The 21,103-nt window shown below is 38.8% G+C and overlaps 1 protein-coding gene across 6 annotated transcripts in view; it reads left to right on the forward strand.

Annotated features, from left to right (window-relative positions):
• Positions 1–21,103, forward strand: part of PDE1C (phosphodiesterase 1C) — a 528,215-nt gene that overhangs the window by 396,321 nt on the left and 110,791 nt on the right. For all 6 annotated transcript variants that reach the window (XM_081287899.1, XM_081287904.1, XM_081287900.1 and 3 more), the window contains 4 exons: positions 723–905; positions 1,861–1,927; positions 6,150–6,266; positions 8,489–8,629. In XM_081287899.1, the coding sequence (XP_081144025.1) occupies positions 723–905; positions 1,861–1,927; positions 6,150–6,266; positions 8,489–8,629 (508 nt within the window). The remainder of the gene's footprint in view (positions 1–722; positions 906–1,860; positions 1,928–6,149; positions 6,267–8,488; positions 8,630–21,103) is intronic.

The following is a 21,103-nucleotide window of genomic DNA, read 5'->3' on the forward strand; positions in this document are numbered from 1 at the left end:
TACCTTATTTTTAAATAACGTCACATAGTTCATCTATAAAATTAAGTTAAGCCTCCTTGTGAGTGGATTTTTAAAGGGAAGTTTTTAATTTCATTCAAACTCTATAAACCTTCAAGGGTTAAGGACACTGAGTACTCCTAAAGTACAGTGCGCCTACCACCTGTGTGGAGCCTCAGAGGGAATGTGTTTAATTCTTCTTCTCCCTTTATCCCATGTGTTAGTCAGCTTTCCACTACTATAACAAATCATCAATTTATAAAGAGGAAAGATTTATTTTGGTTTCAAGTCAGAGTCCATGATTGATTGGCTCCATTGCTTTTGGACCTGTGACAAAGTAGCATGTCAGAGTAGGAATGCATGGTAGATCAAAGCTGCTCACCTCCTGATTGGGAAGTGAAAGGAAGAAAAGAGGCTAAGTCCCACAGTCTCCTTCAGAGGCATGCCCCTAATGACCTGAAGACCTCCCACTAGGCTCCACCCCTTAAAGTTTCCATTACCCCGGAAAACGCCATTGTCTGGGGACCAAGTCTTCAACACATGGACCTAGAGCATTCAGTGTGGTCAGGGGAGCCAACCTGAAACATCAATAGTGAGTTTCCACAAGCTTTATCAAAATGGCACTGTATATTCTGTGGCCAATTTTTTTGCACCTGTTTTGAAAAGAGAGTTCTAACTTCAGATTTAGTCTCAGTGTCCTGATTATGTTTCATGTTCATCTTCAGGAGACTCTTGGATACAGAGGATGAGCTCAGTGACATTCAGTCAGATGCTGTGCCTTCTGAAGTCCGAGACTGGCTGGCCTCCACCTTTACACGGCAGATGGGGATGATGCTCAGGAGGAGTGAGGAGAAGCCCAGGTTCAAGAGCATCGTTCATGCAGTGCAAGCTGGAATATTTGTGGAGAGGTAAAGATGTCACTCGTTGTCATTCAAAGCAGCAAAAGGAATGCCAGCTTTCAATAACCAGAAGCTTCTTCTTAATGTGGTTCTGACATCTTTATAAATGCAGAAAATTCTGGGTGGAAGCAGGTAGTCTTCAATGAGAGATGGCAAAAACCTCTATTTTAATCTCTGCAGCATCATTAGGACAAGCTTTTTTGTTTGCTCAAAATTCTTTTTGATAACCAGAAAAAAATTAGTTTGAGTTCAATGTCTAATGTTTAAAGAAGGAAATAATCTAATCCATCATCTTTTGGATCAGATGATGGGCTGGTGAATGTTTCTACCTCTGAAACAGGTCAGAGTGCTTTGAAGTTGCTGACCCAGGGAGGAAAGTTCATTTAAAAGGTGTGAGTTCCCTGTGACACTTCAATTTTGTCATCCTTTTGAAATTGAACTGCTCCGCTACTCCAGAAATAGATTTCCTTTTTCCTGCAATCCCTATTGGGCAATTATACATTTTAGAAATGCCATGGTGAGTTGAAAGTTTGCCTGGGACATTTTTCTTGCTTTTGGATAGTTCTAAAGAACACACTTTCCTAAATGGGTTGCTCACAGGGTTCATCATTCAGGTTCAAGTACTGCACTGCCTTCCATCTTTGATGTACTATATGTTTTTCTAGCAGAACAGGTAACCCATTTTAATAATTTAGTTTCCAATCTGGGCAGCTAGACTTAATGTTTTTTTTGTGTGTGTTACCAGGATTCACATGTTTGAGATTGCTTGAATATCTTTTTAATTTAATAGTTAGGCCACTTCAGTGACTGTGAAAAATATCAAAAAAAGAAATTTTAGTTTCCTTGGGTCACCAGTCAATTTGACTTCTTATTATTTGTCAATATTTTGTGTAAGTCTGTGGGCTGCTAATCATTTTTTTTTGGTAAGATATCACATTGCATTTTTCCTATCTAATTTTGCCAGAATGTATAGACGGACATCAAACATGGTTGGACTAAGCTACCCACCAGCTGTTATTGAAGCATTAAAGGTAATACTGATGAAAAGATTTTACAATGTAGATAGTATCTCATAGAAAGTACAGTTGAATTTGTTAGAAAATAAGGGGTTTCCAATTAAAGTTCTTTTCCCAGTTATTCCTGACTTTAATCTTTCATTATCATTTTCTTATCTGTTCTAACACTGTCAATATATTTTCAGCCTCTATCTTTATATATTTTTTTTAATCAAACTCTGTGTTGATTTTCTTTCTTTCTATTCTCCTATGGGAGTTTAGTTTTATATATTGATCTAAAATTATGAGATTGATCTAACCTTGGTCATAGGAGGTGTTATGTCAAAAGTATTATTCAACATTAGGAGGCTCTTTGGTGATTGTAATTGTATCATTACCTGATTACCTACTCCAAATCCACTTTACAGATGAAGAAACTAAGACTCAGCAAGATTTTTTAAAAGGACAGAGTTAATTGGAGACAAAGATAGGATTTGATAGCAGAGTGTCTACCACATGGTAACGTCTCAGTAACGTTTTATGGCATGAATGTATGCCCCCAGAGTTTGTGGATGTATACCATCCCCATATATCCTACAGTTTTCCCAAGACTCACACTGAGCCAAATGCTCCATGGAAAGTCATTCAAATGTCTATGCTCAACTGGTCTAGATCCTTCATAGTTTCTACCAACTAGACAAGCTTTTGAAATCGTATAGAATATCCCTAAGAGCCTTCAAGATGATGTGTTCCTCCAGGTAGTGTTGGTGTAAATCCAGGTGTGCTAAACCCAGTTTAGCTCTGGATTCCAAGGGTGGGCTGTGTAAAGGCCCCGAATCACTGGGCTGGTTGACACTGTAGGGTGTCTACACATAGAACTGTGTTCATTTTCTTGGGGGACACTGTAGAATTCTAAGTTGTGCAAAAATTGTTGTCTTTCTCTGAAATCTGAAAAAGCATGACTGGCTGATAGTGTAACTTACTCAGTAATAAAATAGAATTGCAGGTGGGAGTTCTTAATTAATTTAATGTCAGGCAGGAGCCCTGGAGGACCCTCTCAATTATGTATTAATTGTTCTTCCTCTTGTCTCAGACACATTCAATAGTTGAACTTAGGAGGCTCTATATAAGCAGATTCCCATTTCTACTTTTTCTGTCTCTATGTGTTTTGTCTCTTCTTATCTTAAGAGCAGGAAGGCTACAGCAAGAAGCCATGTGTTTTCTCTCATTCCTCCCTAACTATAATGCTAATGCCCAATACGTCAGTGTAATGTACAGTGATCTTTCCCATTTAATCAGTGGAATCGCTTCATGAGATCCAGTGTTTTGTAACAACCACTATGAAATTGCATTGATTTTCATAATTGAACCTGAAATGTTCAGTGAAAGTCTTGGGAACATTAAAAGCATACTTTAATTTTTAATTTCTTCCTTTATCACGAACACAAACACAGGTGGGTATACTGATACCGAGACATCTATGAGACTATTCCAAATTGGAGCTTCTTTTCTATGCAGAGTAACTGGGAAAAAAACTCATGGAACAACCTGTGATGTGCACAAATTGTTATTTTATACTTAGGGAAAAGAAAATTCTCAGATGCACATATGTTGTCTTTCTGAAGGAAAAGGGAAAAGATTATTCAAACTAGGAGTGAGTACTAGCTCTAAATTGCTACCCTTCTCCACATGGATTGCCAATATGTGCATGAAGGTTAAAGCTGCTATTTCTTTTGGCCCTACCCCGCGTTGTCTGGGAAAGTTCAAAACGTTTTTTACAATGGCATATTTTTCCAGTTCCCCAGACTCCTGATTTATTTGCAGTGGATTGGAGGTGAGTTGGAGAGAGAGATTCTCTTTCTCTCTCTTTTTTATTTTTTTGTATAGTACCTGTTGGGAAAAGAGGTCATTTCCACCTCCCTGCTAAGAGTTTATATAGAATCACTACTGTTCTCTTCTATTGCAGAAAATTTCTCTAAAACTGAGAAAATACAATTCACTAAAATAACCATTATGCTACTATCATGTTAACTTTTGTGGCTAATATAAGAACATGGCTTAAAATGACATTTAAGGAAGAGAACAATGAGCCACCACCCAGCTCTAAATTTGAAATAGGTTGCAGTTTGTTCTTTTAATTTTTTTCCATTCAACACGTATTCACTTCTAATTTGAGGTATTTTATCTCCAGTCTCCTGGGGTGGGGTTACTGGAAAATGAACAAGTACTCTCTTCTTTAGAACAGCAGTTGTCTGTAGCTCAGGAAGCAACACCTTGGATAAACTCCAGGTTTAAAGTGGGAGGAAGTGAGGAGGTTGAGGCTTCCTTTTGGCTGTGTGAACAGGAAATTGTCCTCAAGCAAAATTTCGTAAAAGAGGGAGAATGGTTTGAGGCAGTTCATCTAGATGCTTGTTAAAATGCAGATTCCAGGCACAGGATTCTTCAGTCTTGTGTCTCTCATCCTGAATCAACATTTTCAGTAAGCCCCCTAAATGTTTAGAAAAATCACAATTAAGATTTCCCTAAAATGAGGGGCCAAAGAGAACTTCCCCCTCATATACAGTAAATACATCACTCATCCCCCCATTTCTCAGTACTGATATCCAGATAAATCTTGACTTTTTATTATGATAATCTCAATTTCCAGTGATAGAAAGGTTTTTTTTTTTTAATTCATCCTGGAGTCTAGGATTAAAAATTGTCAGATGTGACAAAGTGTTTTCTAACCCATTGAGTTGTCAGTGGCCTTTTCCTTAGGACTAGGGATCAGACAACGGCTGTGACTCATGGCAGTGCCAACTTTAGTAACCAAGGTAAAACTTTAGGTCTTGAATAAATCTTTAATAGACTTGCTGTGTATGGCCTGGGCCCTTGCTGGGTATTTTGGGAATGAGACCTGGGTCACAGCACAGACTCACTGAGTTTGCAGTGTCATCTGTCACCAGTGAGATCTCCAAGGCTTGTTACCTGGTTTTGCTACTGCATGGCCATAGACAATTTCCCAGTCTCTCTGAGGCTGCCATCTGCAATGTTGGAAGAGGTGATACCTTTTTCTAGAGTTGTGAGGTTTTGTGAATGTATATAATCACTTCACAGAAACTGTGCTCAGTACCCAGTGCTCTTTCTTTAGTTTTTTAATGGAAGGGTCATGAAGATTTAAGTGAGGTTACCTTTAAATGTGAATTGACACAATTCAGTTGAAATCCTTAAGGAACATTTTGTGTTTTCCTATGAACAGATGTTTTCCTGTGCCCTGGCTTTCAAGAGATAGATCCTTGATGACCTTGAGATGAATCTGACAGGTGGAATGTTTAGAGAAGGACAGGATTGGGAAGTGACGAGAAAACAAATGACTGTTGCTTCAACTGTTGACTAGACACGCTGTTGACTATGTCTACAAACAGCTGGTTGTACTAGGTCAAAGGCACTTCAGATCATATTTACATGTATTTTGGAGTAACTTGATGGACAAATTAGAACTTCATCGATGGTTTATCAAGTGTGTGTTCCACTTAGCTTTTCCTTTTCCTCTTTTCAGTAAGGTGATGTACGGATTTGAGAACTAGATCCCAGGATTAGTGACTTCAGAAAGGTAGCATTTTTCTGTCCTGTGAAATGAAAGCTTTCTCCTTAGTTTCAGACTGAGGTGACGTGCTATTAGGCACACTTTATCATGTGTGTTTCTGAATACTTTTAAATGAGTTAACATTATCAATTTTGACCAAGAGGAAGTCATTGAATGATGTGGACAGAAGAGAAGATTGAAGATGAAGCAGCCCAGGGACTCATGAGCTCCCTAGCGGTAGCTCAAGGGCTTGATTGGAAGAGCCTGAGCATAGGGGTCAGTGGACACGTTTCTGTTCTCATTCCACTTGTGTCTTAAGCACTTACTTGAAGGGGTCTTAGGGAAATTAGGCAGGTGTTGATTTTCTCACCTGTAAAATGGGACTAATGTCACCCACCACTTAGAGTTGTTTTCAGGAAAATTACATACTTTTCACAGAGCCTAAAGCCTATATTGCAGTATGCACTCAAGAAATGATGGCTTTTGTTGCTCAGTAATGAGATGACCTGATTTTTAAACAGAAACTTCTAGGTAGGACTAACAGATTGGAGAAAAATTTGAAGGTGGAAGTTAAGACTCTTGGGCTATGAAATTAACAGGGAAAGGCTACAGAAAGACTCAAAAATGGGGAGATTGGTAGCTCAATAAATGACTGCAGACTAATACATTCTTCCTCCCTGCCCTGTCCTGCAGGATGTGGACAAGTGGTCCTTTGATGTGTTTTCCCTCAATGAGGCCAGTGGGGATCATGCACTGAAATTCATTTTCTATGAATTACTTACCCGCTATGATCTGATCAGCCGCTTTAAGGTCAGTACTTCATTAAAAAGATAAAAAATAAATAAAATGTACCTGTTTGGTTCATCCTCATATGACTTTTGGATTTAAGACCAAGAGAATACTTTAAAATAGGCCCAAACTGCTCTCCGTGACTCAGAGCGAATCATTAGGACAAGGCTGCTGTGCTTTCCTCCTGGGGGTACTTTTCATTACACCCAGGCTGGTAGGTCTCAGGGACAGTGAGAGGCTGGAGAAGCCCGATCAGATCCCTGTCTTCCTAGAAATACAACCCAAGCCTGCAATAGCCGAGCTCCCCTATGGGGGCTGCCTGCGGCTCTTATTTCAGTACGACCTCCTGTACTATCGACCACTGCTGTCAGCCAGGCAGTAATGGAGACAGAGTGAGCCTCTGCTCCTTCTGTAAACTTTTTTTCCACCCAGTGGCTCATTCAGACAAATACTCTCACATATCATCAGTGACAGACCATTGGTATTTCCCAGCCATTCATGCTTCAAATTAATTCTTCATGTTAAATAAAGAGCATGACTCATCTCCAGTGTTCTGCTCCCCGCTCAGCCATCTCATACCATGGGCTCCTGAGGTCAGACCAGGTCCTCCAGGGAACCTGTGTATTCATCTGCTGACATCTCCCTGATCAAGCTCTTCAGACTTCTTGCATCAGATGGACAAGCCTTTGGAAATGCAGGGCTTTTTCTGTACAACATATTAAGTTCTCTGGACAGCCTGGTCTTTATCTCCTCCATAGGACTGCATATGGGATGATGCTTCCAATTTTTTCTTGCATGACTGTAAATACTCCATGGCAGTGGCCCATAAGTCCTTTATTTGTTGTGCATCTGAAACCTGCATGAAGCTGGACACTGTTTCTTTGGAACAAATCTCCTGTGCACATACATATATACCTTTACTTAGCATCTTATTGGCTCACAGGGCTCCAAAGAACAACCTAGCAGCCCCATTTTTAAAAATGATAATGAGTTCATCTCTGACTTCGTGTTTAATTTTTTTAAATGCTCATGTTTAATTAAAAAAAAAAAAAACCACAAATGGCAAGCACGAAGAATACACCAAGGAGAAACAGGCTATGGAACCTCAGATGCATTTCCCTTAGTGTTTCTTACTAATGTGATCATTCATCTTCAATTCTTTTCCTTTATCCCTGCACTGCATAATTTACCCTGAACCACTGCATTGATCCAGAAAACTAACACAATGAATGTTTCCAGGGTCCCCTTATTTAGTACATACATTTTTCAATTATTCTTCATTTTCTGCCACATTGAAAAGGAAGCTATGTCTATTATATATATTTGATATGGAAAATCAGTTAAGCCAGTTGGAAATATTATCCTCAGTTACTGGTAATTTTACAAAAAGAGACTAAAGTCTTTATGTCTTGAGAAACACATGAATGCATACCATGCAGCATATCCAATTTGCCTGTGGGAAAACATAAAATAACACAAAACCTCCAGTTATCAAGTTATTGCAAAGCAGATGTGAGCTGCTGCCAGTAATTGAAGAAATATCAACTTCTTGAAAACCAGGCTGTTTAGGAATTGTCACCGGCTTTGGACACATGAGAAAAACCAAAACACAAAAAACAAAACCCAAATCACAATGTGATAGTCGGTCATACATGGCAACAGGAACAGTCTGTGTACTCATGTTATTACTTGCAATTTGTTACTGGTGACTTGCAGTTTGGAAGATCTCATTCCACTGACCGTATGTTAGGAATTGTGAAGGAGTCCACAAAATGGTACTCATTATTACTGTTATTATGAGCTTCAACATTGCTTACCGCATTGTTTGGGGTCTTGTGTACCTTGGTATTGGAGTGGGATGGTATTTAAGGATAGATGGGGACAAGGAAATTCAGAAGATCAGCATAGTTGCTGATAACATGGTTTTCTACATTGCATCAAAAATCATTGCTTTTCACGTAAGTAAGACTAAATTTCTTTGAGATGATTTTGTGACATTCCCCAGGGTCCCTGAATTGAAGTAAAGAATGATTTGCAAAGTGGACTGTTCTTCAACCTGGGACGTTGTTGGGTTTTTAAATCATCTGATGATTTCTCCACTGATTTTTATTAACTATGAAAAGTTGTAATTTCCTCATGTGACATGTTATCCTCCAGAAAAAAGAGTAGTCAAGGTGCCTTAGACTTTTGCTTCTTCACATAAAGCAAGCCAGTCACTAATTAAGCTTGTGGCTCTTTTTCAGATTCCCATTTCTGCACTTGTCTCATTTGTGGAGGCCCTGGAAGTGGGATACAGCAAGCATAAAAATCCTTACCATAATTTAATGCATGCTGCTGATGTCACCCAGACTGTACATTACCTCCTCTATAAAACGGGAGTGGCAGTAAGTAAAGATAGGAACTCAGTTACACAAATAAGGTGATGTTGGTTTTCATGTTGGAGCATGTTCCAAACCTGATGAGGTTGAGCCCGTAAGGAGCTCATTGTTCTGTGGACTCCCTGTTCCCCAAGCTATCTAACCACGGTGGGAAGTCTTGGGGTCCCCTTGTTGCCTCTGAAACTTTCTCCGTCCTGGACTTGATGAAGTAGATATCTGGCTGTTGCTAGCATTTCCACCAATAAAAAATATAACATCCAAAACAAGATATGTACTCCCAGATATAGAGAGTGGTACTCTTGACCTCTTGGGATGGTCAAGAACTATGATATACACCCATATTGAGTAGATGTGGCAACCACATTATACCAAGTTACCTTTTGGCTTAAACTGCTAGGTCGTTTTCACAAGACTGTGCTAATTTTTATCCTGGTTGTGTGCATTTGATTTTTTTGAACCTAAGGTTCAATCTTTACTTATAATCATTAAAAAAACCTTCTTGCTTATTATGGCTCAGCCTTTCTGTTCTTGAGATGTTTCTGGATCTCTCTTCCCTAATCCATTGTATTAGCTGACCTAACTTGGTTATCTGTGCCTTTGTCTTCTTAAACCTAGATATAAGCCATTAATAAAAGGCAGAGCGATTAGTGACCAGAGAGGGTCTCAGGACCTTTTACTTCTCCATCAGAATTGGCACCCAAATAGACATTCTTTGGTTGTGGTTATCAATTAGCTCATAAACCCAGTGCACATTTGTTATCTTTACAGCTAAGGCATGTTGAAAGACGTGGTTTAATATCTCACTGAATTACAAATGGAAAACGGTGGGAGGAATGTTGGCTTTGGAGCTAGATAGAGTGGATGTAAATCTTGATTAATTACTTATTCGATTTGTGACCTATGATGAATTACATGAGTCTCGGAGCCAATATTGTCTCATTTTTAAAGTGGTGGAAAATACTCCACCTTGTAAAAATGCTTTGAAAGCCAGGAATAAAGTATCAAATATATTAGGCCCCTTGTCTGCCTCACAAAGAAAGCTCAATAATTAGGAATTGTTGTTGTTAAAACATTGCAGGATTTTATCAAAACCTATTAGTGTTTTTTTTTTTTTACTTTTTGCTGTAAAACTGATTTCTTAAAAATATTATTTAAAGGCTATCTTTTTTTTTAAGTTATAGAAACACTACAGAGAGAACTTGTTTATTTAATAAAGGATTTCTACCAGAAACTTAGAACAAATGTCACACTTGGTAGTGATTCCAGGAAAGCATGGGGTCAAATACAGGTGTCCACATTTATATTGTTATTGGGTATATTTATGGACATCTCACCTAATGCAACATAGTATTTTAAAAAGTAAAGGAGCACACTGTGAAAATATTGAGATCCTCTCCTTTAGAAAATCAGCTATACGCTATCTACAAGATGAAATAAGAGGGAGCAGGAGCATGGGAGGAATAGATGAACTCTAGATAGGGCAGAGGAGTAGGAGGGGAAGGGAGGGGGCAGGGGGTTATTAATGATGGTGGAATGTGATGATCATTATTATCTAAAGTACATGCATGAAGACATGAATTGGTGTGAATATACTATGTCTACAACCAGAGATATGAAAAGTTGTGCTCTATATGTGTAATAAGAATTGTAATGCATTCTGCTGTCATATATAAATAAAAAAATGTTAAAAAAGGAAATAAGAACCCCCAATAATTTCTGAGTAGGAAAGCTACCTTATACACTGGAAATTAATAAGTATCATAGAAAAATATATATTCCCAACAGTTTTAAAAAATTATTACCTATAAAGAACTTTATAACTCATAAAAGGGAAGCTATAAAACTAAATTGAAGGGCACAAAAATAATGTTTAAATAAGTGGAGAATTACATGGTGTTTTACATGGTATTCTATAGATGGTATTCTATAGATGTCATTTTTCCTCAAACTAATCTATAAATTCAAAAACATACCAATCAAAATTCCTGTAGAATTAGCATGATACATGATCATCTGAATCTGAAATTCATGTAAAATAAGTATTTCATAATATTAGGAAAGAAAATTCTGAAAAGAATAATGTGTGTGGGGAGAGTTTTACTCTACAGAGCTGTAGTAATAAAATGAAAATATCTACAGAGCTGTAGTAATAAAATGGATGGCATTTATGTAAAAGTAAACAAATATATCAATAAAACTAATGAGAGAGCCATAAATACACCCAGATATTTATTGGTCACGTCTTAGGGGCTAGGTGCTAGGTACTTCTTTACAGGTTGCTACAGACTGAGTGTGTCTCCTGCACAAATTTATCTATTGAAATCCTAACTCCAAAGTGATGGTATTAGGAAATACCATCATTAGGAATAGACTTGTAGATTAGGTATTCATGAGCATGTTGTTACCAGACAGTGATATGAGGCTTTTGAGAGGTGATTAGGTCATGAGGGAGAAGCTCACATGAATGGGGTTAGTACCCTTACAAAAAAGACCCCAGAGACCCTTCTCTTTCTGCCATGTGAAGATACAGTGAGAAGGTGCCTTTTATGAACTAGGAAATGAGGTTTCACCAGACACCAAATCAGCCAGCATCTTGATCTTGGACTTTGCAGCTTCTATAGTGATGAGAAATGAACGTCTATTGTCTGTGGCATTCAGTTATAGCAGCTTGAGTGGACTAAGACCCGGGGTGAAGATACACCTCTTATGCACTTCAAGAACTTACATTCTAGTGGGTCGGTATAGCTAGAGTGGACCAATAAAAAATAGATGAGAGAACACACTAATACTCTGCAGAGAATTAAAATTGGGCACCACACAGGGAAAGCTGGGAGTTTGATTAGATAGTCAGGCTTTCCTGACTGTCTTTAGAGGTAATATTTAAGCTGAGATAGTTGTGGTTTTTAGCTGTAGCCATGCTGAGAGCCAAAGGAGACTATGTCAGCAGACTATGTCAGCAATGGCACAAAAGCCCTGGTGGGAGAATAACCTGGCTGCATTCACTGAGCAGAAATAAGGTGAGCATGGTGGGAACAGCATGTGAGGGTGACAGTGGCACAAGATGAGGTTGAAGGCAGGAGCCAGACCAGGTCTGGCTTTACAAGCCTGGGCAATGGTTCCAGTTTTATTCCAAGTGGTGTGGGAAGCCTCTCATGAGTTTTGGAAATGGGAGTGAATGCCATCTGATAAAAATTAGAAAAGGATTATGGTGGAGGATGGATTCAGAGGCAGCCTGTTGGAGGAGGCCTGCAGACAACTAGTGGTAGTCTAAGCTAGAAAGTACTTTACTGGGATGGAGTGAAAGAAAAACTTGCCTCTTAGGGTTAAAACAGGATGACTGATTATAGTCAAAGTACGTTCTACTGTCATGTATAACTAATTAGAACAAATAAATATGATGACTAGAAGTCAGAAATTAAAGTGATAAATTGAGAGTAAAACTTAGATTTTTGGTTTGATGAACAAGGTTGACAAGAGAGCTTGGTTAAGCAGACCTAGGGGGGAAAAGAATCAACAATTTTGAGTTGAACAATATAAAGATTGAGTTGGATAATATAAAGATTCAGAATCCCTATCAGACCTCTGTGTGGAGATGGCAGGTAGGGAGAAAACAAAAAGACTCTGGGTTATGGGTGAGGTCAGGGATAGACTTGTAGATGAGGTCATCATGAGTATGTTGTCCCCAGATAGTGACAGGGAACCAAACAAGGTTATGTAAAGAGGGTGAACAGAGAGGTAGAAGAGGCTCTGAAGTGGGTCCTGGAGCACTCCAGAGTTTTAAAATGAAAGCAAAGAATTGGAGCCAAAAATAATAACCCGAGTGGAATGGCCAGTGATGTTGGGACAAAAGGCAAGAGGACCTGGGGTCATGGAAGCCAAGCAAAGAAAGTGGTGTACTCAGTGGAGGATACCATTGCATTGGTCCCGGTAGCACATCATGGTGGGAAATGTGACAGAGCAAAGTCGTTCAACTTCATGGCCATGAACAAAAGAGAAGAAAGAAGAAGGAAGTGGCTTGGATTCAACTATCCCCTTCAAGGGCCGGCCCTCAATGGCTGGAGGACTTTCAACTAGGCCCTACCTCTTTAAGTTTCTACCACATGCCAATAGCACCAAGCCCATGGACTAAGACTTCAATTCATGGGCCATTGGGGAACATTGAAGATCCAAACTATAGCATTTGATCTTGACCCTCCTGAAACTCATGTCTATATCACCAAACAAAAGAATTTTCATTCCATCTCCAAGAGTCCCTAAAATCTTAACTATTGCAACATTAATAAAAAATCCAATTCCAAGTTCTCCTCTAAGACTCAAGGCAAATTTAGCTGCAGTCACTCAAGCTTGATGTAAGTCCCTCAAAAACTCAAAAAGGGCAAGTTACCTACTTGCTCTTTTCCATGTACATATCTACTTCCAAAATACAATGACACAGGGTGAATATTCACACTCCCAAAGAGAGAAATAGCCAAGTAAAAGGAGTCATCAGACCCAAACCCAGAAGGACAAACATTAAATTCTACTGTTCCATGTTTGGCATCCAGGGGGCACACTATGGCAGGATGCGGGGTCCCAGAAGCTTGGGCATTGGCACCCAACCACTTTGCTGGTAGCAGCAACATAGCCTCTGTTGGGCTGGCTTTGCATGCTGCCTGCAGTTTCCTTCTGAATGATAATCATCATCCTGGCATCTCTGATTGTCTGGGGTCTCTGTTGCAGCTTCGGCTTCACTCTCACAGCTGCATATGTTGCCCTCCCTGTCATGGGCTGCTTGTAGGGAGTCTGATCCTGCCACACCCTGTATGGCCTCCCAGGCTTTTCTGTGAAGTCTTGGTGGAAGCTTCTGTGACTTCATAACTATTGCATTATGCATGCTGCAAAACCAGCATCACATGGATGATCTCAGGTCAGCAGCCAGTATGAGCTGTACCTGGACCTGTTTAAACAATGTGCATTGGCTTCTGGGTCCCTTGTGGGTTTAGGTGGTCCTGAGAAAACAGGATGCCCTAGGGTTGTCTTCCGAAAAGACTTTGTCCTGGAGAGTCTTGGAAACAAATTTGCACTTTTACACCTTTGACCTTGCAGTGGGTAGGTTCTTGCCCATACCTGAGAAGTCCTCATGGTATATTTTCTATTGTCCTTGTGCAAAGCACGTACTTTCTTTTTAATGGCTCTAGTAGTTGCACCAGCACTCTTCCTGGTCAGAACTTTACATGCATGAACTTAGGACAAGGTCAACTGCAAGTTTTCCATATCTTTCTGATCTGCTCCTCTTTGCTCCTGATTCTCCCTATAAATTTAGCTAAAAGCAGCAAAGTAATACCCATGCCCTTAAAATTTCCTTCCCTAGATAAATTAGTCCATAACCTTTAAACTCAGTGTCCCACAAATTTTCAGGGCATGGACAAAATACCTTAAAATTCTTTCTTATATAGGATTGTGGCCTCTAGGTCAGTTTTCAGCAGAGCCCTCCTTCACATCTACAACCTCATCAACACAGCCTTCAGTCTGCACTTTCCCTAGTCTTCTGAGCCCCACCAGAATCACCCAGTAAGCTACCCATTAATCTTCACTTATAGCATTCTAGACTTTCTTTAGCCTGCTTTGCAAACTTCTTCGGCAAACCCATCCTAAAAGGCTTTTCCACGTCATCTTCCGTGTAATCACAACAATGATCCCTTCTTTATGTTAAGGTTTGGATCTGGAGTGTGCTGAATGGTTGGTCCCCAGCTTGTGGTGCTAACTGGAGGTGGTGGAAACTTTAGGAGTCAAGGCCTAGTTGAAAGAAGTAGGTCCCTGAGGGAGTGTGTGTTCCTGAGGGTAAACCTTGTCTCTCTTCCCTTTTCTCTTTCTCTCTTTGCTTTCCTCCTGTCATGAGGCAAACAGCTTTCTTCTACCATGAACTTCCCATTGTGATGTTCTGCCTTGCCAAAGGCCCAAAGCAACAAAGCCAAATAACCATGGACTGATATTTCTGAAACCATGAGCCAAAATAAATTTTTCTTTCTGTACACTGTTTTATCTCAGGCATTTTGTCACAGTAATGAAAAGCTGACTAACATACCTTGGAATCAGTTTTCTGTTTTAGCTTTCTTTCATTATAACAAATGCTTGAGACAGGTGAACTTATAAAGAAAGCCAAATGGTTTATTTGGCTCACAGTTTTGGAATTTCAGTACATGACTGATTGTTGCTCTTTCCACCTGTGAGAACACATTGTGGCAGGATCATATGGCAGAGCAAAGCTGTTCACCTCATGACTCATAACAAAAGAGAGGAAGAGGAAGTGGCTAAGATTCTGCTATGACCTTCAGTGGCATACCCCCAGTGACCAGAAGACCTCCCACTAAACCCTACTTCTTCAAGTTTCTACCACCTTCCAGTAGTGCCAAACTGGGAACTAAGTCTTCAACACCCCTATCTTTGGGATACATTTATGATCCAAACGATAATACTATTATAAAGAAAAATATGCATATCAATCCTCTAGTTCTTCCAAGTATGCCCAAGGAAACCTCGTACAACAAGATTCATTATAGCAATGTTTGTAATAGTAAAAAATTGCAAAGTATGTAATAATCAGTGGGAAATAATTAAAACTCTGGAATACCATAGTTACAAATAATAAAATAGTGTTTTTGACTAAAATTCAAGATATATTATTAAGTTAAAAATATTGCAGAAAAGTATGTTCCATACTTTATCCATTATTAAACATAACACATGTATATACATGTGTGTTTGCATATGTAGATGTATACATGAAAATACATAGAAAACACCTAAAAGGTAAACACTAAACTGAAGATAATGATCACCTCTAAGGAGGTTCTCATCCTGAGATGATGATTAGTATAGTTTCCCTGAAATGTGTAGTGATCTCTGATTTTTTGAGAATATTCATATTTTAGATTTTAGAATAGTTCTTTCAACTCTAGTGGGAAAATATTATTGTATAAGAAACAAAACCAGAAGTATCATTTATAGTAGTAGAACCATACTAAAAATTATTTAAGGAATATAACGATTTTTCTTATTATCATGACTATATAATGATCTAGGGAAATGATCATAATGTGTAATAACTGAAAAATAAGATAAATAAGTCTATCTATACTCTGAATATTTATATGCATATAAACATACCTGCATCACCTCATTATGAGAGCATTCCTAAAGGTAATTATCATCCAGACTGATTCAGCGGGTCAGGAAGATACAGGAAAAGGTAGAACACAAAAAAATGCAGACCGAATAAATCTACCCACATTTAAAGAGCTATTCTGAAATCCAATTCAGCAACTTTCACTGACATGAAATTGTCCAGAACTGTGTCATATGGCCACTGTAATGTCAAGAGAAAACTGGAAACATTACCTTCCCAAACAAAATCAGGGATATTGTTAGGAAGAGGGAAAATTGAGCAACCAGCAGTGATTTCCCTCCAAGTAGAAATAGTCTTATTTTAAAGGAGAGGAAACTCTGACTCACAGAGAGTAAGGTTATCCGGTAGCTGTTCTAGACTGGAATATGCTCCCCATAAATTCATATATTAAAGTCCTAACCCCAGTACCTCAGTATGGGACTGTGTTTGGACAGATGTCCTTTAAAGAAGACATATGGTAAAATGAGGTCATTTGGTGGACCCTTGTCTGATGTGGTTGGTGTCCTTCTAAGAGTATGCATGCAAGAAGAAAGATCATGAAAGGATGCATAAGGCAAGGACAGAGGCCCACAAGAAACCTGCTGGTATCTTCTTTTAGGATTTAGAGTCTCCAAAACTGGGAGAAAATAAATTTCTGTTGGCTAATCTATCCAGTCTTTGGTATTTTATTATGGTAGCCTCAGCAAACTAATACAACAACAGAAACAGTATTTGGCACCCAGTCTGACTTCTAAGACCATGAATTGAAATATTTAGCCATGATTCTACAATGTCTTTGGCCAACAAGAGCTACTTATGCCATAGACTCTTCAAGTGCATTTATTTGAAGATACTGTGGTGAAGAACACAATGAAGTCAGAAATGCACATTGAATTCATCCATTTAACATACATTTAGTATGTATTGTGCACAGTATGCTACAAGAATAAAAAGGTGAATCATACACAGCTGTTTCAGCTCTCAAAAAAAAAAAACAAAACTCCCAAGCTTTTATTCTAATCCAAGTTGTCATTGACATAAATGTTACATCATAGCAGTGATCATGATGTACTACGTACTGCTCTTAAATGAGCTCATTTGCCATTTGGGACTGCATTTTATTATCAGTCCAGGCCGTATTCAAAATAATTCTTAAATATAGAAACTACTTCCCACCCACTCTCTTTTGGCAATGCAGCTCAAAACAAACCTCTTTCATAGTGAGCTTGCAGATGCACTGGGGAGCATTCTGATGAATGGAGAGTATATTGTTACTCTAACCTTCCATACCAATGAAGAGGGGGGAATGCTTTAAATCATTTCAGTTTTATGAATTGTGAGGCACAGGGTGGACTAAAATATCCCATTGATTAAGTGGTGTCTGGGCTTGAACATCAACAGTATTACACATTGTAATCTGTTTGTTTTACTCATTGTTGTTTAACAGAAGTATCTAGAAGATGCTTGAATTCTTTCAGAAGAATTTTGCTCACTTATAAGAGAAAAGCCTTGAGAAAATTTAGATTGAAGAGTTGTTATTAATTAAATAGATATTAGTCAGACTCCAGGCTCTGGTGTGCTTTTGATTTAGGCCAAAATATTCCAAACTCTAGAACTATCCATGGTTGTTTCATTCCTTCGGTCAGGCGTGGTGCCATTAACATTGCTTTTTCAGAAGGGAGAAGGTGTGCATCTTTTTCTTTTGATCAAATATGATATCATCTTCTTTATAGGAAAACACTAAGGATGTTAAACTGACATCTTGGTTGAATAATGCTGAATAATTTTATTAGGCATGGCCCTTGTGACCTTTGTTCTATGGCATATCCCATTTGCTAACATGTTGCATAAGATGGTTAAAAAATTTTTGCAGAAGGAAATTTACAGTTAAGTTTACCAATCAGAAGTCCTTAAGTAGGGAGATTATCCTGGATCCTCCAGGTGGTCCCTAGGGCATCTCACAAGTCCATGAGAGTCGAAGAGACAATGTAGAAGAAGTCTGAGAGGCCTAAGCAATGCTAGCTTAAAGATGGAAAAACCAGGCAAATGCAAACCATGAGAAGGAAATAAATCTCACCCATGCCATGAATATATATCTGCCCCAGACACTCCCAGAAAGAAAGACAACCATGCCGACAGCTGGATTTCAGCCTTGTAAAACCCTGACCAGAAAACCAGCCTTGCTGTTCTAGTCTTCTGTCTTATAAAACTATTATGTGCCAATAAATGAGAAGTATTTTTAAGTTTGTGGTCATTTGTTAAGGTAGCAGTAAAAAATTGGAGCGAAACAGTTAACTAAAGAAACTTCACCATTCATATTTCAAAGTCAACAAATTACTGATATTATCTCCTCTAGCAATGGAACATCACCCAGGTCTTTTTCCTCCCAGTTTCCTCTGGATTATTACATCCATCTCTCCCTGTCTGCCCCCATACACCCTGCCCCCCCCCCCACAACTTGCCTTCCTGGGGTCACAGCACAATCCCAGTCCACCATTACCAATTGTCTAGAAATGCCTATCAATAATCATCCATGCCACTCATATTTTGTAAATAAGGAAACACTGATAGGATGTATGGCATATCTCGACAGTTTAATAAATCTGGTATAAAATGCCTGTAGGACTTAAATTTCTGGCTCATTATACATTGACCTAAAACCATCTGCATTCTCAGATATTAATTTAGAAAAGGCAAGGGGAATCTGAACTGTATTTTATTTCATTTTTATTGGTTTTATTTTAATATGAAGCCCAATTTCTGTCAAAAGAGTTTTTCTCATACCCAAGGTGTTTTTAGCTACTCAGGATAAGAGTGCTGAGGTCACATTGAATTCATTGTTCTCTTTGACTGCAACTTCTAACTGACCCCTCCACCCCACTATGAATTCAGTTAATTGCTAGTTCATTTGGATCCTACCTCCAAGCTGTCCCTGTATCCTATAAGAACTTTCCAGTCCCTAGATGATGCTCTCATATCTCCTTTCCCTGCTCCTGGTGTGCTGGGTGTGGGTGAACTTCACTCTCTTACATGTGAACTTCACTGCCTGTTGAACTCAGTTTCCATTCCTCACTCATTCTAGGCTCACCAGGCCCTAATCATCCCTAACTCCCACTCCATTCAATGGCTTATCTCCTTCCTCAAGATGAACAAGTTTCTCCTGAAAATGCCCACCTCCACTTCTTGCTCTGTCCAGTCTTCAAGGCCCATCTTAAATGTCTCTTCTCTGTGAAATTATCTCTCTCTCCCCTCCCTTCACCTACCCCAGACACCATCTTTTCTTTCTTCGTATCCCTAAACTACCATCATTGACCCTAAACGTCTGTTTGGATTGTTGAAAAGCTTGAGTTTTAAAATGAGATTTAAAGGCTATGGTTTTGGAGGTATTTTTTTTGTATGTTTGTTTAATCATGCACTGTTTTGGTTTATTAGAAGTGAGTTATACCAAAGCCAGGGTTTGGTTCAGATGTTTGGGGAAGGAGGAAGTGTCACTGGTATTTGTGATGTGGGAACTGTAATTACAGTTAATTTCTGCTGACTGGGCTGATGTTCTGTGACTCAGATTTTCTTAGATGCTACACTGTTTCCCATTCATAATCTTACTTTAAAATGTTAAATTATTTTGCAGGAGTTTAGAAAAGTAGATGTATGTGAGGAGTAGGTACTGGGAGTCAGGGGTGGATGGGTCAAGATAGGATGTCAGGAAAGGAAAGAAAGAGATTGCCAAAGTCAAAAAAACTCTATGTGATATGTCTGGACAACATCAAGAAAATGTGCAATATAAAATTATACTTATATAACTTTATGAAAAATTGTATGAACACATGAGCAATGACCCAAAGAAAATACAACTTAAAAGATCATAAGTGAGCATTCTGAAGACATGCTATGTTGGCTTTTCACATGGCCAACAAGGTGTACCTTGGGTAGGTCCTAAGTCTCTACCAGTTTCAGTTTTCTCTCGTGTAAGTGAGCATCAACTAAATAGCACCTCCCTTTATGATGTTGTGAGAGTGACATGAGTTTCTACATAAAAAGCACCTAGAATTAGGTCTGACACCAAGGGACACCCCCTACCTGGGTACCATGGGGCGGTGATAAAGGGTTCTTTGTTACCTGCAGAACATTTTTGTAGCTTCAGTTTTCTTGCTGTCATTCTTCATCTTATCTGTCTCCTTTTCCCCTCCTTGTACCTCAGTTTGTATTATTATTATTAGTAGTAGTAGTATTACTACCCGGGATTCAACCAGGGGTGCTTAACCACTGAGCCACATCCCCAGCTCTTTTTTATATTTTATTTAGAGCCAGGGTATTACAGAGTTGCTTAGGGCCTTGCTAAGTTGTTGAGGCTGACTTTAAACTTGCGATCCTCCTGCCTTGGCCTCTTGAGCTGCTGGGATTACAGGTGTGTGCCACCACACCTGACCTCAGTGTGTATTTTTGAGGTGTATTATGGAGGATGCCAAAAAGTTTCTTGACATTTCATGCTAGATTTTGATAGAAATAATTTATAAAAAGTGTAATTTTTAAATATAATTTTTTATTTATATATGACAGCAGAATGCAATTCAATTCATATACATAAATAGAGCACAATTTTTCATGTCCCTGGTTGTACACAAAGTAGAATCACACCATTTGTGTTTTCATACATGTACTTAGGGTCATGATGTCCATCTCATTCCACTGTCTTTCCTGCCCCCATTCCATCTCCCTACTCCTCCATCCTCTTTGCCCTATCTAAAGTTCATCTAAAGATCCTCCATTCCTCCCATGCTTGCTCCCCATACTCATTATGAATCAGCATCTTTATATCAGAGAAAAAATTCTCCATTTGGTTTTTTTGGAACTGGCTAACTTCACTTAGCGTTATGTTCTCCAACTCTTTCCATTTACCTATGAATACCATGATTTTATTCTCTTTTATTGCTGAGTAATATTCCATTGTGTACATATGCCACATTTTTTATCCATTCATATATTAAGGGCATCTAGGTTGGTTCTACAGTTTAGCTGTTGTGAATTGTGCTGCTATAAACATTGATGTGTCCCTGTAGTATGCTATTTTTAAGTCCTTTGGGTATAGACCCAGGAGAGGTCTATATCTGGGTCAAATGGTGCTTCCATTCCCAAGTTTCCAAGAAATTTCCATACTGCTTTCCATCTTGGCTGCACCAATTTGCAGTCCTACCAACAGTGTATGAGTGTACCTTTTCCCCCACATCCTCGCCAAAAAAGTGTAGTTTTTTCCTTTGAGTTATCTTTTTGCTTATTCTTCATCTTATTCTGAAGTATTTTTTATAGGTTATATGCCATTTGTTTATTTATTTTTCACT

The sequence above is a fragment of the Spermophilus citellus genome, assembly GCF_964194105.1.
Source record: "Spermophilus citellus genome assembly, chromosome: 3".
NCBI classification, from domain to species: Eukaryota; Metazoa; Chordata; class Mammalia; order Rodentia; family Sciuridae; genus Spermophilus; species Spermophilus citellus.